General features: G+C 43.0%; 1 protein-coding gene across 1 annotated transcript in view; it reads left to right on the forward strand.

Moving 5' to 3' along the window:
- Nucleotides 1–9,224, forward strand: part of CNGB1 (cyclic nucleotide gated channel subunit beta 1) — an 85,749-nt gene extending 76,525 nt beyond the window's left edge. Inside the window, exon 35 of the mRNA XM_053211125.1 lies at nt 797–9,224. Within this exon, the coding sequence (XP_053067100.1) occupies nt 797–1,309 (513 nt within the window). The 3' untranslated portion in view covers nt 1,310–9,224. The remainder of the gene's footprint in view (nt 1–796) is intronic.
- Nucleotides 9,225–19,318: the final 10,094 nt, after the last annotated feature.

Here is a 19,318-nt window from a genome sequence, read left to right on the forward strand (position 1 = left end):
CAGCTGTGGACCATTCAGGCCCCCTTTTCTGGGGGCCACTCTCTCCCATTTATTTTCATGCAGAGATGGGTCAGACAGGGCAGGTGGGGTCACGAATATCCATGAAGGCTTGGGTTTTTACTGATACACAGACCATGGCCAGTGTCCATAGGAACCGCAAAGGCTGGGGTTGGAAGTACCCACCAAGTCCCCAAGTATGGGGGCTGAGCCCCGCCTAATGCCAGTGGTATCCTGCCCATTCTTCTCCCCGGGGAGGAGAGGTCTCAACCTTTGAGAGCTTCCAGAAAGGGGGACAGCCCACAGCTACTTTTGCCATCTCAGCCTTTTACCTTGTTTGCTTAGAATTTGTCTCATTCACCCAGGAGCACCCAGCCCTGGTAACTGGACAGTGGACAGGGCCACCGGCTCAGCTTTGCAAAGGCTTGGTGGTTCTCCTTCTTGGTCTCAGCCTCTCCTCCCTCAATGGCTCAGGGGCAGGCTTGAACCTGCAGCTCCACTCTGGCTTCTAGCCCTGCCCATCAACAGAGACCCAAAATATCCCCAAGACCTTCCGCTAAGTCCAGCCAGGACTTTTAATTCCTAAACTTCACCATAATATACTCTGTGTCTACCAAATAATCCTGATGCCTTCCATCCCCCCACTTCTCATCCATTATATTGAACCCCTGAGTGCTCTGCCATTCTCCTCCTTGGGGGTATGAGGAAGGGGAACAGGGAGGTGTGCAAGACCCCTCTAAGACCCCTCCAAGAAATGTCCGATGTTCTTTGCCTCACCAGTCACCCTTTCCGGTTTCAGGCCAAGAGCTCGCAAGACACTGCGGGAGAGGCGGGATCCGCCGCCCCAGACCAGCCAGCACCGCCAGAGCCCCCAGCCCGCAGCTCTCCGCCACCTGCCTCCCCTGAGAGGCCCGAGGAAGGCAGGGAAGGGGCGGCTGGGCCGGAGGAGCACTCGGTGCAGATCCGCATGAGCCCAGGCCCAGATCCCGGTGAACAGATCCTGTTGGTGGAGATCCCGGAGGAGAAGGAGATCCCCGAGGAGGAGGAGATCCCGGAGGAGAAGGAGATCCCGGAGGAGAAGAAGGAGATCCCGGAGGAGAAGAAGGAGATCCCCGAGGAGAAGGAGATCCCCGAAGAGGAGGAGATCCCCGAAGAGGAGGAGATCCCGGAGGAGAAGGAGATCTCGGAGGAGAAGAAGGAGATCCCGGAGGAGAAGAAGGAGATCCCCGAGGAGAAGAAGGAGATCCCCGAGGAGAAGGAGACCCCGGAGGAGAAGAAGGAGATCCCAGAGGAGAAGCAGGAGGCCGAGTGAGGCTGCCGCCAGCGAGCCACTTCCGGCAGGTGCAGGCGCGTCCCGAGCAATGCGCCCCTCTCCTACAGGCCCAGACTCCCGGACTCAGTAGCGTCTGTCGTTCTGGCCCAGCGGGCTTCTGCCAAGGCTGGTTTTGAAGTCAACAAATGTCGTTAGTGTCCCTGAGTTCCCACCATCACCTGAGAACCCTACATCTTCCGACTGTTATTTTTAAAAACAAAATTCTTTTCTATTTAAAAAGTTTGTGGGGAAAGGCTAGGCAGAATGGGACTCCAACCCTCCGGGAAGCTTTGTTGGAGACGAAAGCGTTATTGAATGTTTGGGTTTCAATCTCCCACATTTCAAGGATAGAAAACCTGCCAGCAGGTGGGAAGCCTGGCTGGCTCAGTGGGTAGAACATGGGACCCTTGATCTCAAGGTTGTGAGTTCAAGCCCCACATTGGGTGTAGAGATTAAAACAAAAACAGCTTGTCAGCAGAAGGGTAGTTATGGTCTGCTGCTCATTTGACTAAATGGGAACTGTGGCTCACCTGACCTGATTAGGGACAGGATGCCCATTAGGGTAGTTAAGCATGGATCTGTCCCCGGGTTGCATTCAGTTCTGAGTCCGATGTCTTCACCTAGTTCTGGTCTGCAGGGATTCATGCTTGCTTACTTTAACACCCTTGCCATAGAGATGATGGTGGCAACTTCCATTAATCCTGGAAGACAAAATTACAGCTGACACCACTGAAGTTCCTGATGCTTCCCCAGATCAAGTCAAGTCATGTTGCTTTAATGATTCAAAATAAAAGGGGGGGAGGTGGGATGGGGAGGAGTCCTCAGTCACGGAATATTGGGAGGATTTCATTTGCATATCTAATGGCTCTTGGGGGAGTGGGTGATTAAACACAAAAACCCGTCCTGGGCCATTTGTTTCCACCAGCAACAATGAACACAAAAAGCCCCGGAATTCCAATAGGTACTGCCCATTTTATATAAAATTGCAGGACATTGTGAACTGCTGAAGAGGCCTTTGAGGGCTTACAAATGTGTGTATTTGTCTATCGGCCTAAAACCAGAACATTCATTTCCCCTGTGAAAAAAATGAAACAATATGGGAGTTCTCAGCCTGGTCTAAACACTTCCAAATCCCAGGGTAACAAACAGATTTCTCTAGTTGATGACATACCATGTGATCTGAGTAATCACATTGTATATAGTGATGAGCAGCATTATTTTAGCCTTTTAAAAAGCTTTTATTAATTTATTTTAATAAATTTTTATGGGTATGAAAGGCTACCTAGTTAAAATGATCCCTCCTACCCCTGGTGCCCAACCTCCCTGGTCCCCTTCCTGGAAGCAACCACTATTACCAATTTCTCATGCTCTTCCTTTTTTTTTTTCTTTCACAAATAATAACATACTAGAGCTGCTGTTGTTTTTCATTTGATTTATTCTGAAGATTCTTTCTTCTTACTATATAGAGGGGATGCTTATTTTTCATGCCTACAATCTAGTCCATTGTCTGCAAGTATCATAACATTTAACGGCTCTCCAATTGACAGGCATTTGCCATGTTTTCAATCTTATGCTGTTAAGAAATAGTGCTGCAATTAAAAAAATCATATACATAACTTCACTGGGAAACACTGTTTTTAAATAGGGGAAATCTGGAGGTTTGGGCTAATTTTTGCTTTACCATCCCCAATTATCATATTCATATTTACACTACATATTCTGTTTTCTTTCTTTTTTGAGAGAGAGAGAGAGACAGAGCGTGAGCGATGAAGGGGCAGAAAGAGAGGGAGACACAGAATCCGAAGCAGGCTCCAGGCTCTGAGCTGTCAGCACAGAGCCCGATGCAGGGCTCAGATCCACAAACCAAGAGCTTGTGACCTGAGCCCAGCTCGGATGCTTAACCAACTGAGCCACTCAGGTGCCCCCGCACTTCCTGTTCTAAATCCAAGCATAGAGAATGCTTCCATTTTTAGCAAGTATTTCAGATATATCAATCAAGTCAGTGTATTACCCTTCAGTAGATGGCAAAGTGTTTTGAAGGCACCTTCACTGTGAGATCCTATTTTATAAGGAAGCTTTTTGTATATGAACATACTCATTATTTTAGATACCAACTCTTGAATGTATACTGCTTATTATATAAAGCGAGAGATTCTTGAGGTTTTCCAAGAACTGTCCTGGAAATAAAATTGATTTCTTTTCTTTTCTTTTTCTTTTTCTTTTTTTAATTTACATCCAACTTAGCATAGAGTGCAACAGTGATTTCAGGGGTAGATTCCTTAATGTCCCTTACCCATTTAGCCCATCCCCCCTGCCACAACCCCCTCAGTAACTGTTCTCCATATTTAAAAGTCTCTTATGTTTTGTCCCCCTCCCTGTTTTTATATTATTTTTGCTTCCCTTCCCTTGTGTTATCTGTTCTGGTCTTAAAGTCCTCATGAGTGAAGTCATATGATATTTGTCTTTCTCTGACTCATTTCGATTAACATAATACCTTCTAGTTCCATCCATGTAGTTGCAAATGGCAAGATTTCATTCTTTTTGATTGCCGAGCAGTACTCTATTGTATATATATATACATCTTCTTTATCCATTCATCCATCGATGGACATTTGGGCTCTTTCCATACTTTGGCTATTGTTGATAGTGCTGCTATAAACATTGGATGCATGTGCCCCTTCAAAACAGCATACCTGTATCCCTTGGATAAATACATAGTAGTGCAATTACTGGGTCATAGGGTAGTTCTATTTTTAATTTTTTGAGGAACCTCCATACTGTTTTCCAGAGTGGCTGCACCAGTTTGCATTCCCACCAGCAGTACAAAAGAGATCCTCTTTCTCTGCAACCTCGCCAACATCTGTTGTTGCCCAAGTTGTTAATGTTAGCCATTCTGACAGGTGTGAGGTGGTATCTCATTGTGGTTTTCATTTGTATTTCCCTGATGATGAGTGATGTTGAGCATTTTTTCATACGTCAGTTGGCCATCTGGATGTCTGCTTTGGAGAAGTGTCTATTCATGTCTTTTGCCCATTTCTTCACTGGATTATTTGTTTTTTGGGTGTTGAGTTTGATAAGTTATAGATTTTGGATACTAACCCTTTATCTGATATGTCGTTTGCAAATATCTTCTCCCATTCCATTGGTTGCCAAAAGTTTTGCTGATTGTTTCCTTCACCGTCCAGAAGCTTTTTATTTTGATGAGGTCCCAGTAGTTCATTTTTGCTTTTGTTTCCATTGCCTTTGGAGACGTGTTGAGTAAGAAGTTGCTGCAGCCAAGATCAAAGAGGTTGTTGCCTGCTTTCTCCTCGAGGATTTTGAAGGCTTCCTGTCTTTCATTTAGGTCTCTCATCCATTTTGAGTTTATTTTTGTGTATGGTGTAAGAAAGTGGTCCAAGTTCATTCTTCTGCATGTTGCTGTCCAGTTTTCCCAGCACCACTGGCTGAAGAGACTGCCTTTATTGCACTGGATATTCTTTCCTGCTTTATCAAAGATTAGTTGGCCATACTTTGTGGGTCCATTTCTGGGTTCTCTATTCTGTTCCATTGATCTGAGTGTCTGTTTTTGTGCCAGTACCATACTGTCTTGATACTTACAGCTTTGTAGTATAGCTTGAAGTCCAGGATGGTGATGCCTCCTGTTTTGGTTTTCTTTTTCAAGATTGCTTTGGCTATTCAGGGTCTTTTCTGGTTCCATACAAATTTTAGGATTGTTTGTTCTAGCTCTGTGAAGAATGCTGGTGTTATTTAAAAAAAAATTTTAATGTTTATTTATTTTTGAGAGAGAGAGAGAGAGAGAGAGAGAGAGACAGATTCAGAGTGGGGGAGGGACAGAGAGAGACACACACAGAATCTGAAGCAGGCTCCAAGCTCTGAGCTGTCAGCACAGAGCCCGACACGGGGCTTGAACTCACGAACCGTGAGATCATGACCTGAGCCGAAGTCAGACACTTAACCAGCTGAGCCAGCCAGGTGCCCCATGGTGTTATTTTGATAGATACTGCATTGAATATGTAGATTGCTTTGGGTAATACTGACATTTTAACAATATTTGTTCTTCCTATCCAGAAACATGGAATATTTTCCCATTTGTTGGTGTCTTCTTCAATTTCTTTCATAAGCTTTCTATAGTTTTCAGTGTATAGATTTTTCACCTCTTTGGTTAGATTTATTCCTAGGTATTTTTTGGTGCAATTGTAAATGGGATCGATTCCTTGATTTCTCTTTCTGTTGCTTCATTATTGATGTATAGGAATGCAACAGATTTCTGTGCATTGATTTTACATCCTGCCACTTTGCTGAATTCATGGATCAGTTCTAGTAGTTTTTTGGTGGAATCTTTTGGGTTTTCCATATAGAGTATCATGTCATCTGCAAAGAGTGAAAGTTTGACCTCCTCCTGGCTGATTTGGATGCCTTTTATTTCTTTGTGTTGTCTGATTGCTGAGCCTAAGACTTCCAATACTGTGTTGAATAACAGTGGCGAGAGTGGACATCCCTGTCTTGTTCCTGACCTTAGGGGGAAAGGTCTTAGTTTTTCCCCATTGAGGATGATATTAGCGTTGGGTCTTTCATATATGGCTTTTATGATCTTGAGGTATGATCCTTCTATCCCTACTTTCTTAAGGATTTTTATCAAGAAAGGATGCTGTATTTTGTCAAATACTTTCTCTGCATCTCATCTATTGAGGGGATCATATGGTTCTTGTCCTTTCTTTTATTGATGTGATGAATCCCATTAATTGTTTTGTGGATATTGAACCAGCCCTGCATTCCAGGTATAAATTCCACTTGGTCGTGGTGAATAATTTTTTTAATGTGTTGTTGGCTAATATCTTGTTGAGGGTTTTTGCATCCATGTTCATCAGGGAAATTGGTCTATAGTTCTCCTTTTTAGTGGTGTCTTTGTCTGGTTCTGGAATCAAGGTAATGCTGGCTTCATAGAAAGAGTTTGGAAGTTTTCCCTCCATTTCTATTTTGTGGAACAGCTTCAAGAGAATAGATGTTAACTCTTCCTTAAATGTTTGGTAGAATTCCCCTGGAAAGCCATCTGGCCCTGGACTCTTGTTTTTTGGGAGATTTTTGATTACTAATTTGATTTCTTTACTGATGATGGGTCTGTTCAAATTTTCTATTTTTTCCTGTTTTAGTTTTGGTAGTGTATATGTTTGTATGAATTTGTTCATTTCTTCCAGATTGCCCATTTTATTGGTGTATAATTATTCATAATATTCTCTTATTATTGTTTCTATTTCTGCTGTGTTGGTTGTGATCTCCCCTCTTCCATTCTTGATTTTGTTTATTTGGGTCCTTTCTTTTTTTTCTTTTTGATCAAACTGGCTAATAGTTTATCAATTTTGAAAATTCTTTCAAAGAACCAGCTTCTGGTTTCATTGATCTGTTCTACTGTTTTTTGTTTGTTTGTTTGTTTTTTTGTTGTTGTTTGTTTTTGGTTTTGATAGCATTGATTTCTGCTCTAATCTTTATTATTTCCTGCCTTCTGCTGGTTTGGGGTTTTATTTGCTGTTCTTTTTCCAGCTCATTAAAGTGTAAGATTAGGTTGTATTTCTGAGACCTTTCTTCCTTCTTTAGGAAGGCCTGGATTGCTATATACTTCCCTCTTATGACCACCTTTGCTGCGTCCCAGAGGTTTTGGGCTGGGGTGTTATCATTTTAATTGGCTTCCATGTACTTTTTAATTTCCTCTTTAACTTCTTGGTTAGCCCATTCATTCTTTAATAGGATGTTCTTTAGTCTCCAAGTATTTGTTATCTTTCCATTTTTTCTTGTGGTTGATTTTGAGTTTCATAGTGTTGTGGTCTGAAAATATGAACGGTATGATCTCAATCTTTTTGTATTTGTTGAGGGCTGATTTGTGTCCTGGTATGTGATCTATTCTGGAGAACGTTTCATGTGCACTGGAGAAGAATGTATGTTCCGCTGCTTTAGGATGAAATGTTCTGAATATATCTGTTAAGTCCATCTGCTCCAGTGTGTCATTCAAAGCCATTGTTTCCTTGTTGATTTTTCTGATTAGATGATCTGTCCATTGTTGTAAGTGGGGTGTTGAGGTCCCCTACTATTATGGTATTATCAATGAGTTTCTTTATGTTTGTGATTAATTGATTTATATATTTGGGTTATTCCACATTTGGAACATAAATGTTTACTATTGTTAGGTCTTCTTGGTGGATAAACCCCTTGATTTTGATATAATGCCCTTCTGCATCTCTTGGTACAGTCTTTATTTTAAAGTCTAGATTGTCTGATATAAGTATGGCTACTCTGGCTTTCTTTTGGTGTCCATTAGCATGAAAGATGGTTCTCCATCCCCTTACTTTCAATCTGAAGGTGTCTTTAGGTCTAAAGTGGGTCTCTTGTAAACAACATATAGATGGGGTCTTGTTTTCTTATCTATTCTGTTACCCTATGTCTTTTGATTGGAGCATTTAGTCCATTGATGTTTAGAGTGAGTACTGGAAGATATGAATTTATTGTCATTATGTTTCTTGTCGAGTTGGAGTTTCTGGTGGTGTTCTCTGGTCCTTTCTAGTCTTTGTTGCTTTTGGTCTTTAATTATTTGTTTTTTATTTTCATCTTTTCTCCCCGCAGAGAGTCCTCCTTAAAATTTCTTGCAGGGCTGATTTAGTGGTCACAAACTCCTTTAATTTTTGTTTGGGAAACTTTTTATCTCTCCTTCTATTTTGAATGACAGCCTTGCTGGATAAAGAATTCTTGGCTGCATATTTTTCTGATTCAGCACATTGAATATATCCTGCCACTCTTTTCTGGCTTGCCAAGTTTCTGTGGATAGGTCTGCCACACACCTGACCTGTCCTCTCTTGTAGGTTAAGGACTGTTTTTCCCTTGCTGCTTTCATGATTCTTTCCTTACCTGAGTATTTTGTGAATTTGACTATGATATGCCTTGTTGATGGTCGGTTTTTGTTGAATCTAATGGGATTCAACACTAGATGAATGTGCTCTCTGGATTTTGATGTCTGTGTCTTTCCTCAGGTTAGGAAAGTTTCCAGCTATGATTTGCTCACATAACCCTTCTACCCCCTTTTCTCTCTCTTCATCTTCTGAGACCCCTATGATTCTGATGTTGTTCCTTTTTAATGAGTCACTGATTTCTCTAATTCTTAAATCATGCTCTTTTGCCTTAATCTCCCTTTTTTTTCTGCTTCATTGTTCTCCATAAGTTTGTCCTCTGTATCGCTGATTTCTCTGCTCTGCCTCATCCATCCTTGCCACCATGGCATCCATTTGAAATTGCAGCTCAGTTATACCATTTTTTATTTCATCCTGGCTAGCTTTTACTTCTTTTATCTCCACAGAAAGGGATTCGAATCTATTTTCAACTCCAGCTAGTCTTCTTATTATCATGATTCTAAATTCTGGTTCAGACATCTTGCTTGCATCTGTGTTAGTTAAGTCCCTGGCTGTCGTGTCTTCCTGCCCCTTCTTTTTGGGTGAATTCCTTCATTTCATCATTTTGAAGGGAGAAAAGGAATTAATGAGGTAAAAACATTTTTTTAATTAAAATAAAAAATTAAACTTAAAAAACTGAAAACAACACACACACACACACACACACACACACACACACTAAAATTAAATAAATTATGGTAGATCCTATGTGTGTTTTGGTCTGGGTGTTGAAAGGAGCTTGATTAGAGAAAAAAAGGGAAAGAAAAAAAGGAAATCCTTTGAAAATTTGAAAAAATGAATACACTGCAATAGAAATAAAATGAAACGATGGAAGTAAAATAGAATTTGAAAAAATTTACACAAAAGTAAAATATATAGTAGAAAAAAATACAAATATTTTTAGTAAAAATTGAAAATAAAAATAAAGTTTTTCTCTTTCTGTATTCAAGAAAAAGAAACGAAAAAGAGAAAAAAAAGAGAAAATGGAATAGATGGACCAGCGAACAGACTGAAATACGATTGAACTTACTTTGTTTTCCCCTAGAAGTCAAACCATGAATCTCTTTATAGTCCGCAAACTAAGCAGGCAGAGAGACTAGTGTTCCTGAAGACCGAGGTTGGCTCCGTTGGGCGGAGCTTGGTGTAATGGCTCCGTTCTCCACTAGATGGCGCTGCTTAGCTTACTGGGGTGGATTGTGGCGGTGCTTGTTGGTGCGTATGCGCATGCGCGGGATTGGTGACAATGGCGGCATCCAGGTACCCATTCTCTAGGATTGGAACTCTGTTCTACCGGATAAGCAATCCCGCACCCATCCTTTGTCTCTGGCTTCCATCCACTCCCCACTTTTACACTGTCCATGACCAAGCTGTCAGGTTCCCAGGCGGTACCTCCCTCCTGAGTTTTATCTCAGATGCGACTGTGTTTCCTGACCCCTTGTTTCTGAGGGACTGTGGTTTGACTTGCTCCGCCCCTCTGCGGGAGGGTCTTACTGAGAGAGGGAGGTGTGGGTCTGGAACGTTTGTGGGTCTGTGCTGCCACTGATGCCCAGACTGCGGCCCCCGCCCCAGAAAAAGTTCACGTGATCGCGTAGCAGCAGCGTTTCAGGGGTTGTGGCAAATCACAACACGCATCTGGCACCAGGCTTCACCCCCGACGACCTTGTTCCAGCACCAGCGAATGTGGTTGTTCTCCGGGGTCCGCTGACACCTTTGCCTGTGGGGGCGGGGGCCACACAGCCTCTACCCGATGTCCTGTCTGCAGGGGAACCACCACTCCCCATGTGGCCCGAGGACCGCCCAGACTTCACTCTGCTCCTGGGGACTCGCCCTTCCCACCAGAGCACCGCCAGGTATCAGCTGCGGAGTTTCCGACTCTGCGCTCCCCCTGTTACAGAGTCTTAGTGGAATTGAAACCCTCTCCTTTCTCTCTTTTTAGTTCAGTCCCTGCAGCTGTTTCCACTTTTCCACTTTCTCTCCAGCTGCTTTTGGGGGGGTGCTTTTCCCATATTCCACCCTTCGCCCCCCACCCCACCGCCATCTCCTACCTCTCTCTACAAGCAAAAACAACTCCCTACCCTCCATGGCTTCTCTCTCCCCCAGTTCACCTCTCCGCGCCATGTACCTGCTGAGTTCTGTGGTTCAGGTTGTGCAGATTGTTGTGTTAATCCTCAAATCAGCTTTCTAGGTGTGCAGGATGGGTGTTGATCTGGCTGTACTTCATGGACGCAAAAAAAAAAAAATTGATTTTGAAATGAGATTAGCAGTGTCTTAATTTAACTGTGATATTTCATTAAACTTGACGCTTTCACAAAAGTTGGATATTAAATAAATTGAATTTGAGGCTAGCATTATTCTCCAAGCAGAATTAGACTGGGTGATTGCCAAGGTGTGGATGGCATAGCTCAGAATATTGTAATTCTGCAGCTGAAACAGAATCTTTATTTATGTGTGTTGAATCTCTACTAATTTAAAATGTCTTAGTGTTCCCTGTACTGTGGTAGAAAATGAATAGCAAGCTATTTTTTTAACTATATAAATATTTTAAATAAAATTAAAACCAAGAGGCTGTTTAAAATTCTATTATCAAAATATATTTGGCTACCTGGAGTATTTTCATCTGTTTTCTTAGCAAACATGAACACTGCCTTTAAACTCCAGCTTTTATCCTATTACAGTGCATTTTAATTAAAGTATTTAGGTAAATGTTCCGGGCTCGTGGGTTCCTTTCAGAAACTGTGTGACAGACCCTTTTGTGAGGAAAACTAAGTTTATTTCCTGGCTCAGACTCCCTAGCTTATTTGTGATTGACATCCTTGGAGCTATCATCCACCCTGCATTCCTGTTTGTGGAGGGATATCCTTGGACACACCTGTCCATGGACCCTAGGACTCTAAGACCTTGAAAAACAGCCTGGTCAAACCTACTGCTTACAATGACCCCAACTCCATTAGACTTGTCCAGTCCCATGGAGTGCTGATAAACGTGGACTCTGGATTCAGACTGCCCAGCTTCCAATCCTAGCTTGACCATGTACCACAGATGACCTGGAACTCTCTGAGCCCCAGCAACCTCATCTAGAAGACAGAGATAATACATTACACTGCACGGGGTCATGCTGATGATCAAATAACACACAGCAGTGCCAGGTCTGAATGGGCACGCGGGGTGAAGCTGGCTTGCCACCCTCTCTTCCTCTGCTGCAGGTGGGGTACAGTGGAAGCTCCCTGAGAACTTGTGTTCCCTGAATTCTGCCTCTGTCCAGGGTTATACACCCAGAAGAGGTGTGATCACCTCTTCCTTTGTTCTTTAACTGAGAGTTTGTACAAATGCCTGGACGTATGTTAATTATACCAATACAAATCACAGTCCTCCCCACCGTCCACGAATGTATTTAATCCAATTTCATACAAACACAGACCCTAGGGGCACCTGAGTGGCTCAGTCGTTCAGCATCTGACTTTGGCTCAGGTCAGGTTCTCATGGTTCGTGAGTTTGAGTCCCACATTTGATGAGCTCGAGCCCCGCTTTGGGTGAGCCCCACTTCTCTCACTCCCCCTGCCCCTCCTGGGATTCTCTCTCTCTCTCTCTGTGCCCCTTGCACACTTGTACCCTCTCTCTCAAAAACAAAAACAAAAAATAGACCCTAAAACACCACACCTCAGGCTTGCTCTCCTAGGATGATGGCCGCTTCCATTCTGGGCTAGGCCCAAGGCAGGCCTTATGGTTGTGTGACCCGCACAGTCACACACGGCCCCATGTTCAGAAGTGTCTCATGTTTGTTTAATGATCTTCTACCCACCATCTTGAAATTCATAACAGTTTTTGAATAAGGCATCCCACATTTTTATTTTTACTGGGTCCCCCAAATTATAGAACCTGTCCTTGCTAGGCTAGAGTACCTCCTGATATCTGAAAAGGCCAATGGGAAAGAGAGGGAGAGATGTGTCCTTTTTGTACTCAGCTTTCCTCCCCCTTCTCCCAGCCATAGGGTCCTGCTCCTTTTTGAAACAGTACCTTTCACTCATGCCTTCTGACTCAAACAGGGTGACCAGAGCTATGTTGGCTGCCTTTCCAGGGAAGATGAATCCTGAGAGCTACTGCCCCTTCCTTCTTGCTAACAGAACTCTGATTTAGTTTTGTGCATCAATATGCCAAGCCCGAGGAGATGAAGCCCTGGTGTAAGCCAATCACTGCTCTTCTCATCACTTATGCCAGCTACTCACTTTCCCAGCCTTCCTTGTGGCTAGAGGTGGCCATGTGACCCAGTTCCAACCAAAGGATTATAAAGGGAAGGGTGATGGGAGGCTTCCTTAATAAAAAGGAGCACCCCCTACTTCTGCTATTTATCTTTCTTTCTGCTTGCAATATTGGGGAAAGAATACATTTGGAGCTGCAGCAGCCATTTTGTGATGGAATGGCCAAAGAATCAGAGATGTAGACTGTGACTTGGTCGACCAACCACAAACCACTCATCTCCAGAACACTTGTTACATGAGGCAATGAAATAGCTTTATTATTAAGCCATTCTTAGTCATGATCTCTTATCTGCAGCTGAAAACATCCAGCTAGGAGGGCAATGAGACGGTGAGGAAGAGAGAGAAAACAGAAACAGGTGCATCATGGTCCCGACACCCTGACTGCACACACCCTTTGTTCCCGTTGCCCAGATCCCTGTTACTGTCGTGTTCCTGTCCTTCCTGGCCTGGTCTTCAGCTTTTCCTTAATTACATGGGCTACCTTGTGCATTTTGAATAAATTCACCTCAGCCTTAAGTCAGCCAGAGCTAGATTCCATTGCTCACTATGAAAGAAACCTCCCCGATGCAGACAAAAATACTTTGGGGAGTTGTCTGGATGTTAAAAATTCAAGATCTAGGCCACCCACCCTGGGTGTGATTCTTTGGTCCAGTACAGGCACTTGTGGTTTCTAAATTCAAGCACCAGGAAGAGACCTTCAGAGGAGGGAACGGAGGAGAGAGGAGACTGTTTTGACCAAGATCAAATTCAAATGCTTCTCTGTGGATGGGAGACCCACTGGGAGGCAGTGATTTACCCCACAAGGAGAACTTGGGTATTAAGATCCATTTCCCACAGGTTCCTCCCAGCTCTCCTGTCCTGCAGAAGGAAGCAGCAGCAGCGATCCTTGAGACAATCCCTCCTCGTTAACAACACTTCAGACTGGTCTGCCTCTGCCTGCTGTGTTTTGTGAGTAAGACTAAGAACACAGTTGATTGTGCTCCCCCTTGTTGGAAGAGCCTTCTCCTTCAATTAGTTTTGTCCACTGTGCTGCTGTGAGGTGATCAGGCTGGGAATTAGTAAACCCAAATTAGAGATGAGGACATCCAAATGTGCTCAGGCAAAGGGATTTATCCTCAGGGAATCCGCAGCCCTGGGCTGGAGGCAGAAACAGTGAAAAGACCCCAGAGGCCACTATCCCGCCTCTGCGACAGACGTTCAGTGCCACCTCAGCTGGGTAACTTTCATTCATTAAATGAGTATTTCTAAAAATTATTTCTATGTGCTGAGCACTGTCCTATCATTTTCTGAGCTTTAGGAGTTCTATCTCCAAGCTGGGAGAGAGAAAACAATCCCTCAGGGTGGTCGTGAGAGGATTCAGTGCATGTTTGCTGAGCTCACTGTACCCATATTGCCTTGGTTTGCTCGGGCCGCCATGACAAAGCACAGACTGACTGGCTTAAATGACAGAAATTTATTTTCTCATAGTTCTGGAGACAGGAATACCCAAGATCGCAGGTTTGGTTTCTGGTGACAGCTGCCTTCCTGGCTTGCAGATGGCCGCTCTCCCACTGTCCTTGCAAAGCCTTCTGTGCACATGGAAAGACAGCTTGAGTTCTCTGCTATCTCTACTTATAAGGGCACCACCCCTATTGGCTCAAGGCCCCACCCTTATGACCTCATTAGCCTTAATTATTTCCTCAGAGGTCTCATCTCCAAACACAGCCACACTGGGGGGTTAGGCCTTTACATGGATTGGTGGGGGGACACCTTCGGTCCATAACACATAAGGTATGGGGGTCAACATTTCCCGGATTCAGTATCTGAGCACAGTCTCCAACATCCCTTCAGAAATGAAAAGAAAGGTCTATGTGGCCTTTTAAATTTATTCATTCAGGGGCGCCTAGGTGGCTCAGTCTGTTAAGCGTCTGATTCTTGGTTTTGGCTCAAATCATGATCTCACACTTGGTGAGATCGAACCTGGCGTTGGGCTCTGTGCTGACAGTGCTTGGGATTCTGTCTCTCTCTTCTCTCTGCCCCTCCCCTGCTTGCTCACACACACGCTCTCAAAAATAAACTTTAACAAATAAATAAATTTATTCCTTCAATGGACATGAGTTGATGGTATCTCCCAAGAGGTCACTGTCGTCATGGTAGAGTGTCAAATTTAGCAAATGAAAACACAGGATGCCCAGTTGAATTTCAGTTTCAGATGAAGAATGAATGGAGGTTGGTTGGTTGGTTGGTTTGTTTTTAAAGCATACGTATGGCCCATGCAATGTTTGGGATATGCTTATGCTATTAATTATTTGTTATTTATCCCAAATTCACATTTGATTGGGTGTCCTGTATCTCACCTAGCACCTCCACTCAGCGCAGACCAATTGCACCACAAAGGGCTGCAGCCTCTATTGTTGACCTTGGCCCTGAGGCATTCTGGGCGCCTCCCAGCCTAGAAAGGCAGGACTAGGCTTGTGATTGGACATATTACTCCCTCCCTTCTCCTGAGCTGGTTGTAATTGGTGGATGAGGAGGTAAAAGATCCACCGCAGTCTAATAACCCAGTCTGTCAGTGTTTGGTTTTTAATGTTCATTGTTATTAATTTTATCCTGAATGCACACATACAAGGTGTTCTGGATCTGAGACAGATTTCTTATTAACCGTTTTAAAGTAAGAAATAAGTATATCACCACCACCCCCAGTTCCTCCAGAACTTACCTCTCACCAGGGGTCAAATGTCCTGTGCCAGGAAAAGTAATGGTTCTCGCTCATAAAGAGGAAGGAGATAGCTCTCACCTCCCTTCTTGAAAGACTCTTCCTTGGATACTTAATGGGTCTGAAACCTAAATCCAACCCTTTGGTGTGTAAATAATCTCTCCAGGAGCTAGACCACCTCCAATGTCTCTGCTTTTCCCACCTTGTAGATTCTCCAAGTTCTCAGACCTCATTCCTTTTGATGTAAATACCTACCTATAGATGTAGCACTGCAGTCTTCCTGTGCCTTGGGGCTTAACCTAGGGCCCTAGGTCCAGCTGGAGCCATTTGGCCCTCTCCCTCAGGTAAGAGGGACTTTCCCATCCTCTTAGAAGAGCAATCAACTAGATTAATGACTACAGATCTAATTATCATGGCATGTGAAGGGCCCCAGGAGGCGAGGGCTTTTACCAGAGCATTAGCACTGGGAAATCCAGAAAAGTTGTATTTCCCCATAACCAATGTGTACAGAAACGTGCATATAGACTGCTGTGGTCAACCCCCCCTTTCACATTCCCAAGTTTCTGAAACCAAAGTGTTTTTGCTCCTTAAAGAAAGGGACAAAAGAATTCAATGTGTTTCCAAATGAGTCCAAAAGAATAATTCAGATAAGACTGCAAACTTCCATAGATAAGCCTAAGGTTTTTAAAAGCAAAAGGTTTTAAAATCAGATTTGCCTCATTTCTACAGAGGAAAATATATTGATGACTCTGGGCAAATTTCTAATGAACAGCACTTAGCAGGAAAGAAAGCTGCTGGGAAGGAGTATGAGCCACAAAAGTTTGTACCAAAAAATAATATTCTGCATTTTATCAGAAACCACGTTTATCTGAAAGGGTAGAACTGGAGACACAGGTAGATCCCCTTTTAAATTACCCCTTTGGAACACTGCATGACAACAATGGAGAAGAGATTTTGGAAGACAAGGAGATCAGACAACTTTGTATGATCCAGATTTGAATTAACCTGGGGTAATCCTTCCAGCTATGAGTAATGCCCCTGGAGACAGTAAACCGAAACAAGGAATAATGCTTGCTGAATCACAGAATTTCACAGACTTGCTTACAAGGAAATCAAAGGGCACCCACCTGCCGGAAACAGCAGGAGCCTAACCATACATGCCCAAGGTTGCTAACATGAGAGAAATACGAATATTTCTCTTAAATTGTCAGCAAATGCTGGGACAGTGAATAGCACAACCAGAAACAGCACTCAGTGCTCGGGTGCTTGGGGATTGGGAGTGGTTCTCCTTGGCATTTCTTTTTGGTGTTTGTAGAGTATCTAGTAGAACGGTCCGTTGCTCTCTTAGAGCAGCAAAATGAAACAATGAAGTGGTCAGCTCTAGAGACGTTGTGGGTTTCTCCAATGTTTTATTTCATCATGAACTTCAGTTTCTGCTGAATGCGTGTTTAAATCTCTTCATCCTCCCTGCGTTTGTAAGCTGGATATTTGCGGTATCTTTGATGAGCTTTCTTCTTTTCTTCAAAAATATTTTTTCTTTTTTTAAATGTTTATTTATTTATTTTGAGAGAGAGAGCATGTGCTTATGAGCTGAGGAGGGAGACAGAGAGAATCCTAAACAGGCTCCGCACTGTCAGCGCAGAGCCCAACACAGGGCTCAAGCTCACAAACCGAACCATGAGATTATGACCTGAGCCGAAATCAAGAGTCTTAACCAATGGAGCCACCCAGGCGCCCCCACAGTTTGCTTTCTTCCTCGTATTTGGTCGAGGATTTTATTACTTAGCCTCTCCTCAAGGCCATTAGAATGTGAATGCCATCCACAACGTTCCTATGTTGCAATTGATTCTTTATTGGGTTTTTGACCTTTAGTCTTGATGTTGCTCGAATTTGGTATTTATAGGACCTCGATGTCCCTGCTTCATCCTAGTCCTCAAGTCCTGGCTGGTCCAGCCTCCACCAGCCCTGGAAACGCCATCCTGCGTTTACTTTCCATGAGATGCTGTGTCTAGCTATTTTGGCTCTAGGCTTCTATTCCCTTTCTTATTATTTAAGAACATTTTAGATTTTTATAGTTAGGGAAATTATATGCGATACTCTAGTCCTTGTTTCTTTTGAGGTCTACAGTATATACATATATATCCCCAGACATTGAGACAATGTGTTTCTTGCTTTCCTTCTTTTATTGGGGTCCCAGCACGGCATTTGGTGATTTCCTTTATTTACATTGTGGAACACGCTGAGGTAGTCCACTGTTTTATAACTTTGGGAACACTGGTCTTCATAATACCCTTGAAATTTATTTTATCCAGACAGTTATGTAATTTTTCAAGAATATTGTCTATCTAGGAGAGCCTGGCTGACTCGGTCGGTAGAGCAGGTGACTCTTGATCTTGGGGTTGTAAGTTTGAGCCCCATGTTGGGTACAGAGATCACTTAAAAATAAAATCTTTTAGGGAAAAAAAAAAGAATATTGTCCATCCAGAGGCTCAGAGTTGCCCATAATTCTGCTCATTTATAATCTCAGGGCTCCGATTCCTCCATTGAATGGATCCCAACCACATAAAAGCACATGCAAAATTGACTTTCAAAGCATACAGCCTTAATTTTAACGGATACTCTGTCTTTGACTTACTAAAGCAGAATAATTTCATTTAAGGACTTGATTTTTTTTTTCCTCCCAAGCAACTCTATTCTTGCCAGGCTTTAACTCCAGGCAGAATGGAGACAGAAATGCATGTTGTTTATATTGATCTATACATTGATGTAAATGGTTAGGTAGCAGTTCAGCCGACAGAAGTGAAAAAAATAGGAAGACAAAAACCACACTCCATCATATGACGCACATTGTTTGAACAAAAGAAATTATTTCTATTGGATTAGGTAGTTCAATTATCTACTTTCATGTAACTTTCTTTATTATTAACCAAACCCAAAACGAAACACTAGGTACGTCTGGTAGGTGCACAAAGCTTGTAAACCAGAAGTGCTTGGGCAGCCAGGATAAGAAGTGACATTTTTCAGGCTGAGCCTTTGTCATATGATAACCGCTGATCGAGTTGACAGGTCCATTAATCAAGGGACACTTACATCCAGCAAGCTGAAAAGACGGGCCTGAATTGTTGAGTATTCATTACAGGAAAGATAACTCTTATAAAAACCTCTAAGCAGAGCACACTTATCAACAAAAAAGAGGTAATGACTGTGACATCGATAGATACACAGTTTCCAAATGGAATTTCGGGAGGAAAAAAAATGGGGGAGTTTGGAGACTAAAGAAAGAACACATTTACATTTCAATGGGTGCCAGTCCAGAAGGTAATTTTTCACAAGAACCTAATATATTTTAAGTCCCCATGAAATTAATTGCAGGGGTTTCCCTTAGTTGGATTTTATTATGAAGCTGATGACTTTGCATTGAGCTAGTGGACCTTCTCCCCAAGTGCTTTGGTGACCTATTTGAGCATTGTTAGAATTTAAATTTTTTGTTTGTTTTGAGTTTGTTTTTCAAGGCTGTACCTGTGAAACTCTTTTTGAATTTGTCAGGTAAAACTGAGCTGATCCAAATAGAACATATGGTCTTTTATGTAACTGTATTAGATATAAAAGAGATACCTCTAATAAGCTTACAGGTTGAGGCATATATTCAGTGGCAGGTAAAATGTAAAAATCAGGCACAGACCTGCCTCCTGAGTCCATCATTCATAACTGCTACATTCTTTTATGTTGTTAATGCCTGAACCAACTGCACCTGGCCAGTCATTCTCTTTCTTCAAAGCTGTCTCCGAATCCGGCCCATTTCATTCTGATTCCAGTCAGAAAAGGGCCAAGTCGTTTTCTGGTGGCAGTTTTTGCCTTTTCCAGACACTTCTAGATTACACATTTCCCAAGACAGAATGCAGAGGTGATATGCCCTAGCAGGGCCCACTTCCCCCTTTGCGCCGGTGTGCACATACGTTCTTGTCAATGCAAGTGGCCTTGGTTTTGGTTTGGAAGATACGGTCCCTACAGTGGAATGGTCTGGTTTCAGTGTTATACTATCTGTGTTTCTGGGGTTGTGCAATAATAATTACTGCATATCAGTGATGTAAGTAGGTGTCAGCCAGTAAGCAGTTAGTGGGAACAG

The sequence above is a fragment of the Acinonyx jubatus genome, chromosome E2 (assembly GCF_027475565.1).
Source record: "Acinonyx jubatus isolate Ajub_Pintada_27869175 chromosome E2, VMU_Ajub_asm_v1.0, whole genome shotgun sequence".
In the NCBI taxonomy this organism is placed as follows: Eukaryota; Metazoa; Chordata; class Mammalia; order Carnivora; family Felidae; genus Acinonyx; species Acinonyx jubatus.